Genomic DNA, 13400 nt, shown 5'->3' with positions numbered 1-13400 from the left:
GAAGCCCAACATGCCAATGCTAATTTGAGGTTAGATGAGGGATTAATTGATCTGACGCAGATAGACAAATGACTGAAATCTTACCCGGATGAACAAGGCACTAATGTTACTCTGCTAAGTATAATCCATGTTGACATTGTGTTATGTTCTCATGTTCGTGATTCTTGCTTTGATGAAGTCTTATCATAGTTGTCATATTGTAACCATGCTAATGAGTTTCTTGGTTTTGAGATTAATAAACTTCCTAGAATTGTAATCAATAGGGAATAAATATCATAAAACGTACTAAACTGGTGTGGTTATTCATGACTGAGAGGTCATGGTAGTGTCCTGAGTCTTATTAAATGTCTTTGACTAAAGTGAATTGCTTTGTTATAATAAATATTGATGACCTTATTGACATATTGATTGACATGTTGATTAGCTATCTCGTCCTAAGGTGTCTTCAATCAGGGTCGAAAGATTCATTGGCCTAAAACGAGTCCCTGAGTGTATAAATTAATCATAAAGGGACGCGTTAACAAAGGCACAGAGTCAAGTTTTCAAGTTCATGGTTAGTTCTTTTTCGCACCTGTTTTCCCTTGCCAAAGAAAGATAATTACCAGATATCCCTTTGGCGCTGACAACAGCTCCCTGTAAGGTAATGTACATGAAGCAGAAGATACATGTACAAAATAAGAGGACACTTGAAACGAGCGAGCGCCATATTGGAGTATTTAAAACTCGACATACCAAAGAAGGAAAGATACTTTCTATTTGGATATTAATCTAACTAGATATTCAGACCAAGCATAGGTGAATGGAAGACATAAATGATCTATTCGGCAGAATAACGTGCGGTATGAAGCGCCATATTAAAAAAATGATTTTACATTATAGTGCTCAAAGTGGCATATACCTGCTGAAGATTTCAAGTAATAGTACGAATTATTGACTTAAGCGTTAGCGTAAGCGTTCACTTATACATTTGTCAATAAGGCATTATAAGCCTTGTATTGTTAGGCAGCTCGCTAGATTGAGTTAGCTGTCACCTTGGTTTAGCCGTCGTCATAGAGACTTGATGCTTGGCATCACCGTGGGCGTAACCGGACGTTTTAAGAGCACATGGTGTGGTGTACAGTGCAGTGATAGATATATGGATATCGAAGTACTCAATATTAATTTTAAACCATGATTAACGAAAATCTGAAACCACTATTATTCCTAAATGGACTATGGACTTCATACAACCGGACCACCAACCCAAGATTCTTTACTTTTACCCATGCCGTTCTCCGGTCCTTTGTTATAGTAATGGGTTTGTCCTTCTTCAATGTCGCTCCACCTTATAGCGACACGCACGATAGGGACTCGCAGCTGCCCTTTGAAGTAACTACGCATACGATATTTACTGTCTGGTAATGTCCCCACTTTCGGAGAAACAGCAAAACTACCAGAATATCGCTCCCGCGCAAGAAATAATATTTTTCATGAGCTTTTGTTAAAGAATTTCTTATTAAAAATTAAAAAGGGAAATGTATTCTACTGACGCCGATGTCTTCAAGAAGACTATAAAAGGGCACAAATCACTTCATATTCCTGCCTTCAGTTATAGTTTCACATGTCTCTTTCAATGCTTACGTTGAATGTTTACCATTTCTGTGTGGCCGACTATTTGTCGTGTTTTCTATTGCCACCCCCATCTATAGTCCTTTTTTGATGCTCTTAGAGGTTGCGTCTCAGATGAAGTCTCCAACGTCATCCAAGAGGCGTCAGAGTCGCCCCGCCTCTTCTGTCTAACCGGCGTTTCGCTGGAAGTTTCCTTTCCCCTTTAGCTGAAGACTGGAGAAGGGGGTCCTCGGTATCTGCATCCATCCGCCGCACGTACAGCAAGCAGCACCATGCCTGAACACCCCACCCCACGGGTGCTGACCGCCGGCACCGGCGCCAGGATCAAGGGCGCCTACCAGGACCGGGATAAGCCGGCGCAGATCCGATTCAGCAATATCTCAGCCGGAAAAGGTATGAACGTTAGCGCACAGTGCTAGGCTGAAGTATTCTCTGCAAGACCTTTATGTATTTCTTCCGACCAGGCCATAGGCGCTGGGAGCTCGCACCCTTTGTGTTTGGATGCGGTTCGCGAAGCGTCGTTAAGCAGCCGTTATTGGGGCGTGACTTTGTCAGCGCGACCGGCAATCCACCAGTTCCAACGACTGGTATGCAGTGCAGTCAGAACTCCGAAAATAATTTGATGCCACAGTAGCATTGCTTTTTGGTGATTCGTTGTGGTGCTTGCCGTTCAGACAGCAGTTAATAACGTATTGGATTCTGGGACTTGTAGTTTCACTTTCTCTGTTGTGGCGACAGACGTACTAACACCACTAAGCACACTTGGTACACAAACATACATTGGCAATGCGAATAGGTCTTGCAGTGACTCTAGCAATCGCAATGTAGTAAACAAGATAACGGAGGCCACCCCCTCTCCCGTTCCATAGAGTGAATCTGCAAGATACAAATCAGCACACGAGAACTGTAACACTCCCCTTATACTGTTATTCCTTACCTAGTACTATAGTATTGCTGCAGACATGTCAATCTGGACCTGCTGTCATGTCCTTTTGATACTGTAGTGAAGATGCCAAAGACAGTGGGCCAAGCAATTGCTTTATTTCTCTGAACAGTCAGATGAAAGACACTTCACCTCCCGTTGCCTTGCAGCCAGTGCTCTCCACAAATCCTTATTCGCCAATTATATAGCACCTTTGATGATGTGATTGCCTCTCCGCTGTACCATTACCACATGGTTGATAAACAGAAGTAAATGTGTGCTTCACCCACGAAAATTAAATTAGTAGAATGGACGTGAATGGCTTTTTGTACAGTACATCTTTAAAAGAGTTTGCCTACATCAATCTTAACGGAGAACGTAAGGCATCTTGTGCTGACTGACTCTGCACTTTCTGTATAAGTGTATGCTAAGTGTGATGTTGAATAATGTGAATAAAGCTCCATTAAAAAATATTAACAGACGACAGTTCAGTAAGTCTAGGAGGTGTCCGATTTTTTTTTTTTTTAGTTCATTTAGAGAATAAATCAAAACCAGAAAAATATTTACTTGAACTATCTTTCCCAATTATAGGTCATGTCATATCGAATGCAACGTCCTCCCAAGGCAATTTTGATCATTCTATATGACATTAAATTATCAAGTTTTTCTGGAAGTGCTAGCTTTTTAGGTTGAGCACTGCAGCGCACAGGTGCTGCTTTTTGGCATGTTGTGATCTATTCTGTGGGCTTTACCACACCCATCACTTTCATTCATTCCTGGGCCTGCTTTTCCATTTTGTTGGAAAATGCTTTGTTTGTCCCGCCTTGAGGACGTGGTCCTACACCCTTTCTCTGCTTCATGAACATTAGAACAGTAAATGTTGCAGGTTGTTTTCTGGCAGCATATTAGAAATGTAAAAGCGTTACTGCAACTATGTTGTTCCTGCTTAACTTTCGTATTCTTTACTCAATCTTGCATTCTCTATCAGTGTTTGCTTTTCTCAGGATGGTATTACTTTTTTTTTTCTGCCACCATATTAGTCTTGTCACCCCTCCCTCTTAACCTATTTCCCATTTTCTTGTTCTCCAGCACCACAAGGACCTACGAATGGCAAAACAAAAGTTTAAAAAATGCATTTTTTTCAAATCCAAGAGCTCTAACTTTCACAAATGCGAGATCGATTGCTTTGCAAATGCTTGTTTATAATTACAATCAATGCAACACTTCACCATCCTTTCCAGTTTCTGTTCTGTTCTGTTCTGTTCTTGGCCTTATAGTATAATTCCTTAATCTTGCTTTTTGTCCTAACTGACTGACGTCTGTGATGCATGGCATTCATTTTCTTCCACTCACAAATTTGCATAAATGTTTAACCTTTCTACAGGGAGGCTCCACACTATGTACCTAGGGAGAAGCTCCCACTGTCTGCATTGTGGTGCGGCGAATGCAGATGTGATACATGTAGCCTGTGACTGTCAGGTCATACTCAATTCTGGGTGACAATACTGATCCATAATAAGACAGTAATGGGTTGGATGGTTATTAGGCAGATAAAAACATTTCTACAGGGACTACTTACTCTCAGACAACCCTAAAAACACACATTTGCATGCAACACAGTGGGTCTCGCGTTTGCTTGAGTTAGAGCTATTGGCATAGTAAGTTCATAACTGGACTTTTCTTGTCACATTAATTGGTCAACCCTGCCTCATAATTTGGTCTTTTCCTGACACATAATTCCAGTGGCGCTGCATATAATTAAAGCACTTCCATTTATGTTCTTTCGCTATTTGCAGCCAAAAATGAAAATGTTGCTCTTTAGCATCCTAACTTAAATCTGTCATGTTAATTACAATAGAATACCACTTTCACCACCCCACTATCGGAGGTGCCGGCTGACTAACATAGTTCCCCCCCAAAAAAGACTCAAGATAGCCATGGAGGAGTAATGAGAGAAACTAGAAGGGTCTCCCAAACATATCAAGTGTTTAAACAGTCATAATGTAATAAGGATGTTAAGTTGTCCTGAATCGTGGCCATAATTGCAATAAGGAGTGATTAATAAAACATATACAGTTATCATTTGAATCCAATAAAAACTTTTCTCAGAAATAAGCTTTTGGCGTTAGACTGTGATGCTATGAACACCCCCCACCCCAGAGGACACCACAGTATAAATAGCATTTGTATGAAACATGGTCATGTTACCATATAGTCAGCCCCTAGAGGGCATAACCAAACGAAAAGATACATATGTGTTATGGAGAAATAAAAATACAATATACTCCACAAATGATTACTAAATATGCCACTTCGCTAACCAGGTAAATAAAAAATAAAAAAAGCCGGCACAACTTTATAAGAATAATGCAGAGGCGTGGAGAGTATGCCCCAAGTACAAAAAGCCATTTGTGCCAGATCCTAAGTGATGCAGAAGGACACCCTGAATGTACACCCTTTAAGAATAATGCAGGGGCGTGGCGGGTATGCTCCAAGTACGAAAAGCCATTGCCTCCAGATCCTAAAGGATGCAGAAGGCCATCCTAAATGTACATGCTGTGTGCCGCAGTGCAGCATGGGAAGGGGTAGGGGAGAGGCTGGTGGGCTTTCATTGACATTGAAAGTGTGTGTATGGCAATGCATTTTCAGCATAATCACAAAGCGAATTAAAATCTATATCCTGCAAGGAGACTGAAGTAATTCAGAACGTATGCTTTTTTTGTCTCTGGATACACTTTTTTTCGTCATAAATGTGCTGTCGTCCCAAACTATCCATTAGTTGAACTGAAAGCACAGAAAAAAACAATGATTTTCCTGTTAACAAATAAGAGTTTATTCAGAGTACCTGCTGGTTTACAGCACAATTTCTGGGAATTCTAAACAAATCTTTGCTCGTGAAATCACATTTTCATGAAATGACAGAATGCATAAACCTTTTAAATGTTTGCTCGAGTCTGATTTCCAAACTGTATTACAGAAAAATAAAATATTTTGCCCCGAATTCGAGTGCTTAAACCAGCGTTCGATTCTAGTTATGTAAAGCTCAAAAGTCTACACAGTTACTAATTAAATCCAACTTTCAATTTTTACGTTATACACTAACCACCAATATTCACATTTCCTCTCAGAAATTTGTGTTGTGAGAGAGCCTTTCGGTCATGTGGTAAATCACGGCAGCGGAGCATTGGACGTGTGTTTTGGCTTTCCGCCCACTAGGGTTGAGCTAAGAAGCACAGATGCCTAGATTGTGTGTGAGAGGACAAAAGATCTGGTCAGCTGTGAGGGTGTTTTTGGCACAAGAGGGCAGGATCACCAGCGAAATTTGATTAGGGCATGGCGTACGCACTCGCACACGGTGTACCCCCACTTCCACACAAATGGTAACAAGAAAAGTGGCGTTCTTACAAAGGCATATCCTGGAAACATGTTTGAGTTAAATGGTGACAGTAACTGGCCGACCCCAGACAACAGCGCGATGCCATGCAGGTGGGTCAAGTCACAAGATGGCCTCCTAATAAGAGTAGTCCTATTGTCAGATTTCCATGTACATTTTCCTTAGTGTGGCACACCTAAATTAGTTATTGAGCATTAACACCGCTGCCTGTCTCAAATGGGCGCCACTAATGCCCATGAGCAGTAGGAATGCCTGTCCGGTCAGGAGGAAATGGTAGTGACATTATTGAATATGACTCTCCCATGCCGCAGTGCATCTTCATCGCTTGCGTTTTGCATTATAGCACAGAAAGATGGCGGCGGGTGCCGCTTATTCTGCTGCCGGTGTGACTTCTAACGATGGTGGTCAGATGGAGGTGGACGCTGCAGGTATTCGACCGGGAGACTGGACATGACTTGAGCGCTAGATTGTCGTATCTTTGACAATAAGTAAATGGGGACTTTGCTTTAGGTTGGTGTTACAGAGTGAAGGCATTACAACTTTAAAAAAAACAAGGGGCTGGTGTGGACGGGCAGACATGAACAGGAAACTGAGGGGTGAGGACGGTAGTGCAATCAGATTCAAAGCGCCATGGCCGGCATTAGTGCGCAGGAAAGACATAAAAGAAAAACGTAGCTCACTCACAGTAAAACATACCACAACTCGTGCAATAATCCATGTAACCGGGTCAGTCTGCAAGGTGGTAACAAAACCACCCCAAGGTGGGACCAAATGCAAAGCATTTACCAATGTCCTCAAGGGATTTTTGAAAGGCAAGTCCATGAGTGAGTGAAAGTGATGGGTGTGGTTAAAAGCACACAGATGAGTAACAACAGGTAGGAAAGCGCTAGCGTGTTTGACCTAAAAAAAAAACTAGCAGTAAGTAAACACTGCTTGACCTTATAGTTGCCAAGCGACGTATCGCAGTTCATTGGCTGAGTGCCCGACCCCTGCTGGTGACATGATGTGATTGAATGGGCTGGAGCTGAAGAGGCTTATATGTACTATACTAGATGTGATGATACATTGCTAGATGTTCTGCCAGCTTGGGGGGGTTGGGGGGTGGATGGGGAGTTAACCACACTCACTACCTGGGTCCTGCCCCATACAGTTTAGTAATTTACACCGATGGTCCCCTTGCGTTACTTGTTTGTATTTCTGTGAAGCCTTAGGGAGGAAATGTTGAGGGAGTGGGGGTGTTTGCAGCACTACTTTTGGGATCCTGCTACAGATGGCATAGGCCTACAATCCATAGAAGAGTGTCACACTGGTGATTCTTGTGAACATCCTGTATATCCGTTATTGATCCTGTGCCTTGCTCACTCGTGTATCTTTACAGTGATTCTGATTGTTATTGCTGAAAATACCAATAAAAAGAATACATTTTTTTTTTTTTTTTTTTTAAATGTTCAAGGGCTCATACACAGGCCAGCATCTTCCATTCGGTCACAATATATTTCTCCTGTTTAGGATATGATAAACTGGAGGCATAAGCAATTACTTCCTTACCCACATTATATATCTGGGTTAAAACAGTGCCCAGTTCCTTACAACTTCCATCTGTTGTGGAAACGGTACAGGTTCAGGGTTATAACCTTGGAAATTTGTTGCTTGATTTAACACATCCTTAATCTCATCAAAGCCTACTTGGAACTCATCCGACCATTCAAACTTCATTTAGTTTTTGAGCAGGAGTCTCATGTTGTGTGTGCTTTCCGAAATGTTGTTTTAAAGAAATTTAGAATTGAAGTCTGCCATGTCCAAGAATTACCCTAAATCATCCTTGGATTGGGGAGCAGAAAAGTTTTGAGTGCTTCCATTAATATTTCATTGGATCTCATTACTTTGATCACTAACTTTGGGACATAGATGCGTCACACATGTGACGCCACATTCTGCAAGATTAACATTTTTTAATTTCTGCGGTTAAGCTATATGTCCCCCAAAACCTTCGTAACCTTATTCGAATGCCTTTCATGTACCTTACTTCACTGAATTGCCAGAATATCCTGAAAACACACCATAACCAGCATATTGCCAAATATTTTCGTCATAAGCCTCTGGAACACAGCAGCCGTTGAGGCCAACCCAAAAGGTTTACAATGAACTTAGAAATACCTGAATGGGTGACAAATGTTATTCAAGGCCATCTTTCTGGGTTTAGCCATATTTGGTAATATTCCAGGGCCCTAACAGGCCATGACCAACAGTAATCCATTCAGATGACACCACAGTAACCTTTTAAACTCCGCTTTAACCTGCTGCCCTGACAATGAATGAAATATTACTTATGGGTTTTTAGCAGAGCATTGTATGTCAGCTTAATTTTGTGTGAAAACCTCTCAAGCTTCCAGATCTTGCTTTCAAAAACCTTTGAAACTTTTTTTTTTTTAACCTCCAATTTGGTATCTTCAGTATTGCAGGTTACAAGGACATGTTCAGCACTGTTCAGATCAAGAAATAACATGTAATGCATTCTGGTCTTTCCAACCGACCACTGAAGGATTGTCTTCTGCCACATAAAACTTGCAAATGGTATTTCTATTTTTCATATTTAAAAGCTAATGATTTAAATCCCAACATTTGAGTAGAGTCACCAGTATTACTCTAGATGAATATCAGTTGGCTTCAAATTTGGTCCTATATTATGCCCGCATTTTTCTTTTCAATCATCTGTGCTTTGGTCTTGTATGGTGACCCTAAAGTCAGCTGCTACTTGTAAAGAAATCACCCCCCAAAGTCATCCATCATATGGTTGTTACACACTGTGCTGATAGTATTGAACACTAAACAAACACAAATGATGGACGGAAAGCGTAACCAATCAAACATTCACCCCAGTCACGGATTTGGGTTTAATCCATCAATTCTGTTGCTCACCATGCCACTGCAGTTTGGACCCAACCATATGCAAACCAGTCTTGACCCTGTTGTCTATGGGAACGGCCCAGCCTGAACTGCCAGGCCAGGTACTCCCTGGACTAGAAACAAGCACCCTGGGACCGGTTTCAGGGTATCACCCTTCATCGGCCAGGATAGCTTGAATCCTGTGGTGCGGTAAGCACAGTACCCAAGACTGGACATACTTTTCCCATGTAGGGCAACAAAAGAAAAAAGAACAGATGATGGATGGAATGCTTAACAATGCGAACATTCATCCCAGTCACAAAGATCTGGGTTTAATCCATCGTTCTTACTATGCCACCATGCTCCTACATCAATAACAAAATGATTGAAGTCTTTCGCTTGTGTTGATATCCCTTTTATTTCATACTATTTCGACCCTCTTGCCCTCTGAAATCTTACCTAATGTCCTTGAAATGATCCTGTGTACAGTAGCTTTGGCACACTTTTTAGATAGGTTAGCCCTTTCTACAATGGCTATAATGTCTGTAAGAGGAGAGTCACAACGAACCCATAGTTTCTCTTGGTTTCTTGTGTTCATAACTGCCTGATTACAAATGATTTCCTTGTGCAATGACCCATATTTGCAATTCATTGGCAAACTGTTTTGAGTGCTAAAATATAGGCCTTAATTGTCTCACCACCATCTTTAATAAAAAAAAAAAAAAAACAAGAGGCATTGTTGATGCTATGTAAACTATAAGTGCAAAATGGTCATCAAGATCCAAAATAGCTTTTGCAAATACTTAACTAGTTTCTGCACCTCTCACATTATTGTGCATCTGATTATACACGCTTGAGCTTTCAGAACCCAATCAACCCAAAACAATTTTCTTTTACCTTTCGGGAGATAGTGTGTTAGTATGAGATGTGCTGGTTAGATCTGGGGAGGTAAAGATTCATTAAAAATAGTTTTATGCTACATAAATATTCAGAATAAAGTACTTGTTTTTTTGGGGGTGGGGGTGTCCAAGTTCCTGTACAGGAAGGTAAGGGGTATATGCATCACAGTAGTTTTATTTGTATAAACGATGTATATTTGATGGTGAAATTTGTACTCCGGCAGTTCCCAAATTAGATGAACCTGTCTTGAAAATACTTTAACCACACTCTTGTCATCAATCAAATACACTAAAGGCTCGTGATCAGTGTTTAGATCAAAACTTGATCCCCCAGATGTAGGTCTTCAGTCTATCAACAGCCCAGCTATCTGCATTAAAGAAACAGTGTTCACGTCCACTGTCACAGCACACTTGACCACCATTCTCAAATGGCGTTTATGCTGGCACACTCAAAATAAGTTATTTGAAATGACTGAAAGCTTCCCAGTGCTCTTGCCTCCACACACAGTTTGGCCTTTTTTATTTTAGTAATCCACGATTTTGGCTGCTCTGGGTCACACCAAGTATTTTTCAGTTATTGACTTAAGTTCTGCACATTGGCAATCACTCGATTAGGCTAGCTAGTCACAGTGCACTAATGCTTTACTGTTATCATTCTATCTTCCAGCTTGCTTGTATCCAGCATGACACGGGTATAAAATCAATGTAATTCCAAGTTCATTGTTTGCTTTTGTTCCCGCATATCTTGTAATCAGAACCATGCCAAACTCCTCCAGTGCATCTATCCAGATAGCTTTTCTCCTGATTACCTACCTGTTACAGTGCATAACATGGCCGACATCTGCTTGAGCTAATTACATTTATTTAAAGAAATTGACCTGTGTGAAGTATTACGTCCAGACAGCCCGTGTGAAAGTCCGAAGGAGAGGAAATTATAGTGGGGTAACCAATGAGACTCATCAAGAACTTAGTCTCAAGGTGCTCTATTGCTAACGGAAGAGTAGGTGCAAGTTTAATTGTATGCCAGGTTTTGGGCAAACGTATTTGCCATCTTTGGGAAAATGATTTTTTTTTTTTTTTTTTTTTTATTTTTTTTTTTTTTTTTTGCCTTTAAGAATGCCCCAAGACGTATAGAAAGAAGACTGTTATGATTGATAATGTGTTCAGCGATTATGTCGCAAATTGCTTATCTTCAACAGATGCCTCACCATGGTAGTGGTTAACATTTACATGGAATTAATATTTCTTTATCTGATTAGCTAATTGAGAGTCGTATATCTCTTGTTGACAAAACATATTTTCATGCAGCTCCTTCCGCTCACATTGTGTTGCAACCAACATGGTAATTGAGTTCCCCCAGAAGGATCGAGTCCTCTAGGCAGCTGTTGGTCATAGAGTTCTACTTTTTTTAGGGCATCTTTTTCACTTTGTGATTACACCTTTGCAAGGTTCCCCTTGTGCTCCATGATCGTGGTGACCAGTAACAATTTAGTTGGTGTTTTTTAAGAAATAGTGCCAGCCACAAAGTTTCTCATGCAGGAAAATCTTTTAAGGGCTTTCTTACAGAATATTCCTCGAACCGATTGACCTTAAACTGCCTGGGTTTAGGTCACTAGGTGAACTTCACTTTCATTAAGGTACAACAATAACCGAAACAGGCAAGCAGTTTTTTCACAGAGCTTAAAAGAACTCCGTGGTTTAACAACCATTGCATAGCCACAGATAAATCTTGTAAAATATTCACTCATTCCTAACAACAACTTGAGAACGTCTTTGTCTTTTGCATCTGGTATACTTCTGATAGCAGCTAATACAACCAATTTCGGCTTTATACCATTAACTGTAATTGTTTAATGTAATTATAATGAATTTACTTATTTCCTTTGTACAGTACTACCCCTGTTAACAGGATTTATAACACCAAAGGCAATGTTTCACTTTACTCTTTTGACATAGCAGCATAAACTGCAGTGTCCTCTAAAGTGAGAAACAGCTATGATCTGTAATGGGGAAAGTGTGGTTTCCTCTGTAAAGTAATAAGGCTCAAGATTCCACACCTCCAGAGAATCAGTGCTTCTTGTTTGGGTGCATTGACCATATTCTCTCAACCAAAGTGTCTTTAGGTGTCAAGCCTACAACTTCTAGAAGATCTTTTGCTTTCTTCTGCCTCCTAAAACAGTCAACGTTATTGTTGTATAAAATACAAAAATCTGTACATGAGGATCTGGATCAAATAAAAGATGTCCAAGGAATTATCCTAAAATGGTGGCAATGCTTTTTCAAGCCTGTCCCACCATCCAGCAGTCAGTTTTGTGTAATTCTGTTTCTGCGTTTGTCCATAGGGTTGATCATCGTGTGATAGAGCTTAGCTCCAGTTATACCCAGGGAAAATAGTCCTTGTCTATTGCAAAATACATATGTTTTGGTAATTATATACTGGAATTTGCTGTTGAAGACCATTTAATGAGAAATCAAACGAATGATATCCTAAGCAACTAGTTGCTTAGTTTGACTAAAGCTAAGGCTAACAAATATAACACTTTTATCGGAACACAAACATTTTAATGGATCATCAAAATGTATAGGCTTCAGCAAAAACAAGAAAACCAGTATTTTCCTTACACACAAGCTAATTTTGATAAAACCGGTTTTTCTTCATTGCTAAATAGCCGAAGCAGTGTTGCCTGTTGCACATGGTTATTGTACACTGTAGGTGGTAAATTCCATTCGAACACACCATTGAGACTGCTAGGGGTTGTGTATATAAATGTAGGCGATTTCTTGTGGGAATATAGAGCTAGCAGTAATATGTGCCGTACTAGGCTAATTCTGAAGGTGGTACCTGTCCAACAAGTCTCCCTGAGACTTTTCTGGGTTTGGGAGAGTTTCAGTGCTTGAAGGGTGAGGGAAGTCCATCTGCTTACCACACGAGGGAAGTGGCAAGAAGTGTGATTCACTTGTTTACTCTTCTCCTACTGTTACTGTCAAAGCAGGAATATGTACTAGTTGTTTAGATATCCATTATGCAATATAATTAGCTGTTTCAGAAACAAGGACATTGCATACTGCGTCACTTCTCAAATTCCCTGACATTTGCTATTTTGAAATTGGATGTAGATGCCTTACCTGAACCTTAAAATAACTTTGGCTCTTTTTTCAGCTGTTGCTGATGCTATAAGAACTAGCCTTGGACCAAAGGGCATGGACAAAATGGTAAGATGAACATACTCCATTTTTATCTTTTTCCTTTATATTTGTCAAATGATGACGTTTGAATGCAGAAAGCGCTTTGAACTTCATCTATGTTGCTAGAATTAGGGGTGTGTATCAAATTGTTTTCCACCCTAAGTTCTTGTGTTTTTTTTTTTTTTTTTTTTTTTTTTTTTTTTTTTTTTTTTAAAGATTCAAGATGGGAAAGGAGATGTGACTATCACAAATGATGGAGCTACTATTCTGAAACAGATGCAGGTCTTGCATCCAGCAGCCAAAATGGTAAGTAGTCCTTCAGCGTTTTTACCAAATGTATTCAAAAGTTATACAAATGGCTGGAGAGAACTTACAGAAAAATGAATGTCATCTGCTATGAAATGGATAGTAGCCAAGACACCCGTACCAGAGATTTAAAATAAAGTGGGCATCAAATGCAGTGGAACCATCCGCAAACTTGGAAAAAGGAAAGATGGTATGACAA

General features: G+C 40.2%; 1 protein-coding gene across 1 annotated transcript in view; it reads left to right on the top strand.

Annotated features, from left to right (window-relative positions):
• Nucleotides 1-1752: 1752 nt before the first annotated feature.
• The window catches only part of CCT4 (chaperonin containing TCP1 subunit 4), a 284229-nt gene continuing 272581 nt past the window's right edge, over nucleotides 1753-13400 (top strand). The window contains exons 1-3 of the mRNA XM_069234201.1: nucleotides 1753-2001; nucleotides 12870-12922; nucleotides 13112-13201. Of these exons, the coding sequence (XP_069090302.1) occupies nucleotides 1881-2001; nucleotides 12870-12922; nucleotides 13112-13201 (264 nt within the window). The 5' untranslated portion in view covers nucleotides 1753-1880. The remainder of the gene's footprint in view (nucleotides 2002-12869; nucleotides 12923-13111; nucleotides 13202-13400) is intronic.

Source organism: Pleurodeles waltl, chromosome 5 (assembly GCF_031143425.1).
Source record: "Pleurodeles waltl isolate 20211129_DDA chromosome 5, aPleWal1.hap1.20221129, whole genome shotgun sequence".
NCBI lineage: Eukaryota > Metazoa > Chordata > Amphibia > Caudata > Salamandridae > Pleurodeles > Pleurodeles waltl.
This window is presented reverse-complemented; position numbering and strand designations above follow the sequence as displayed.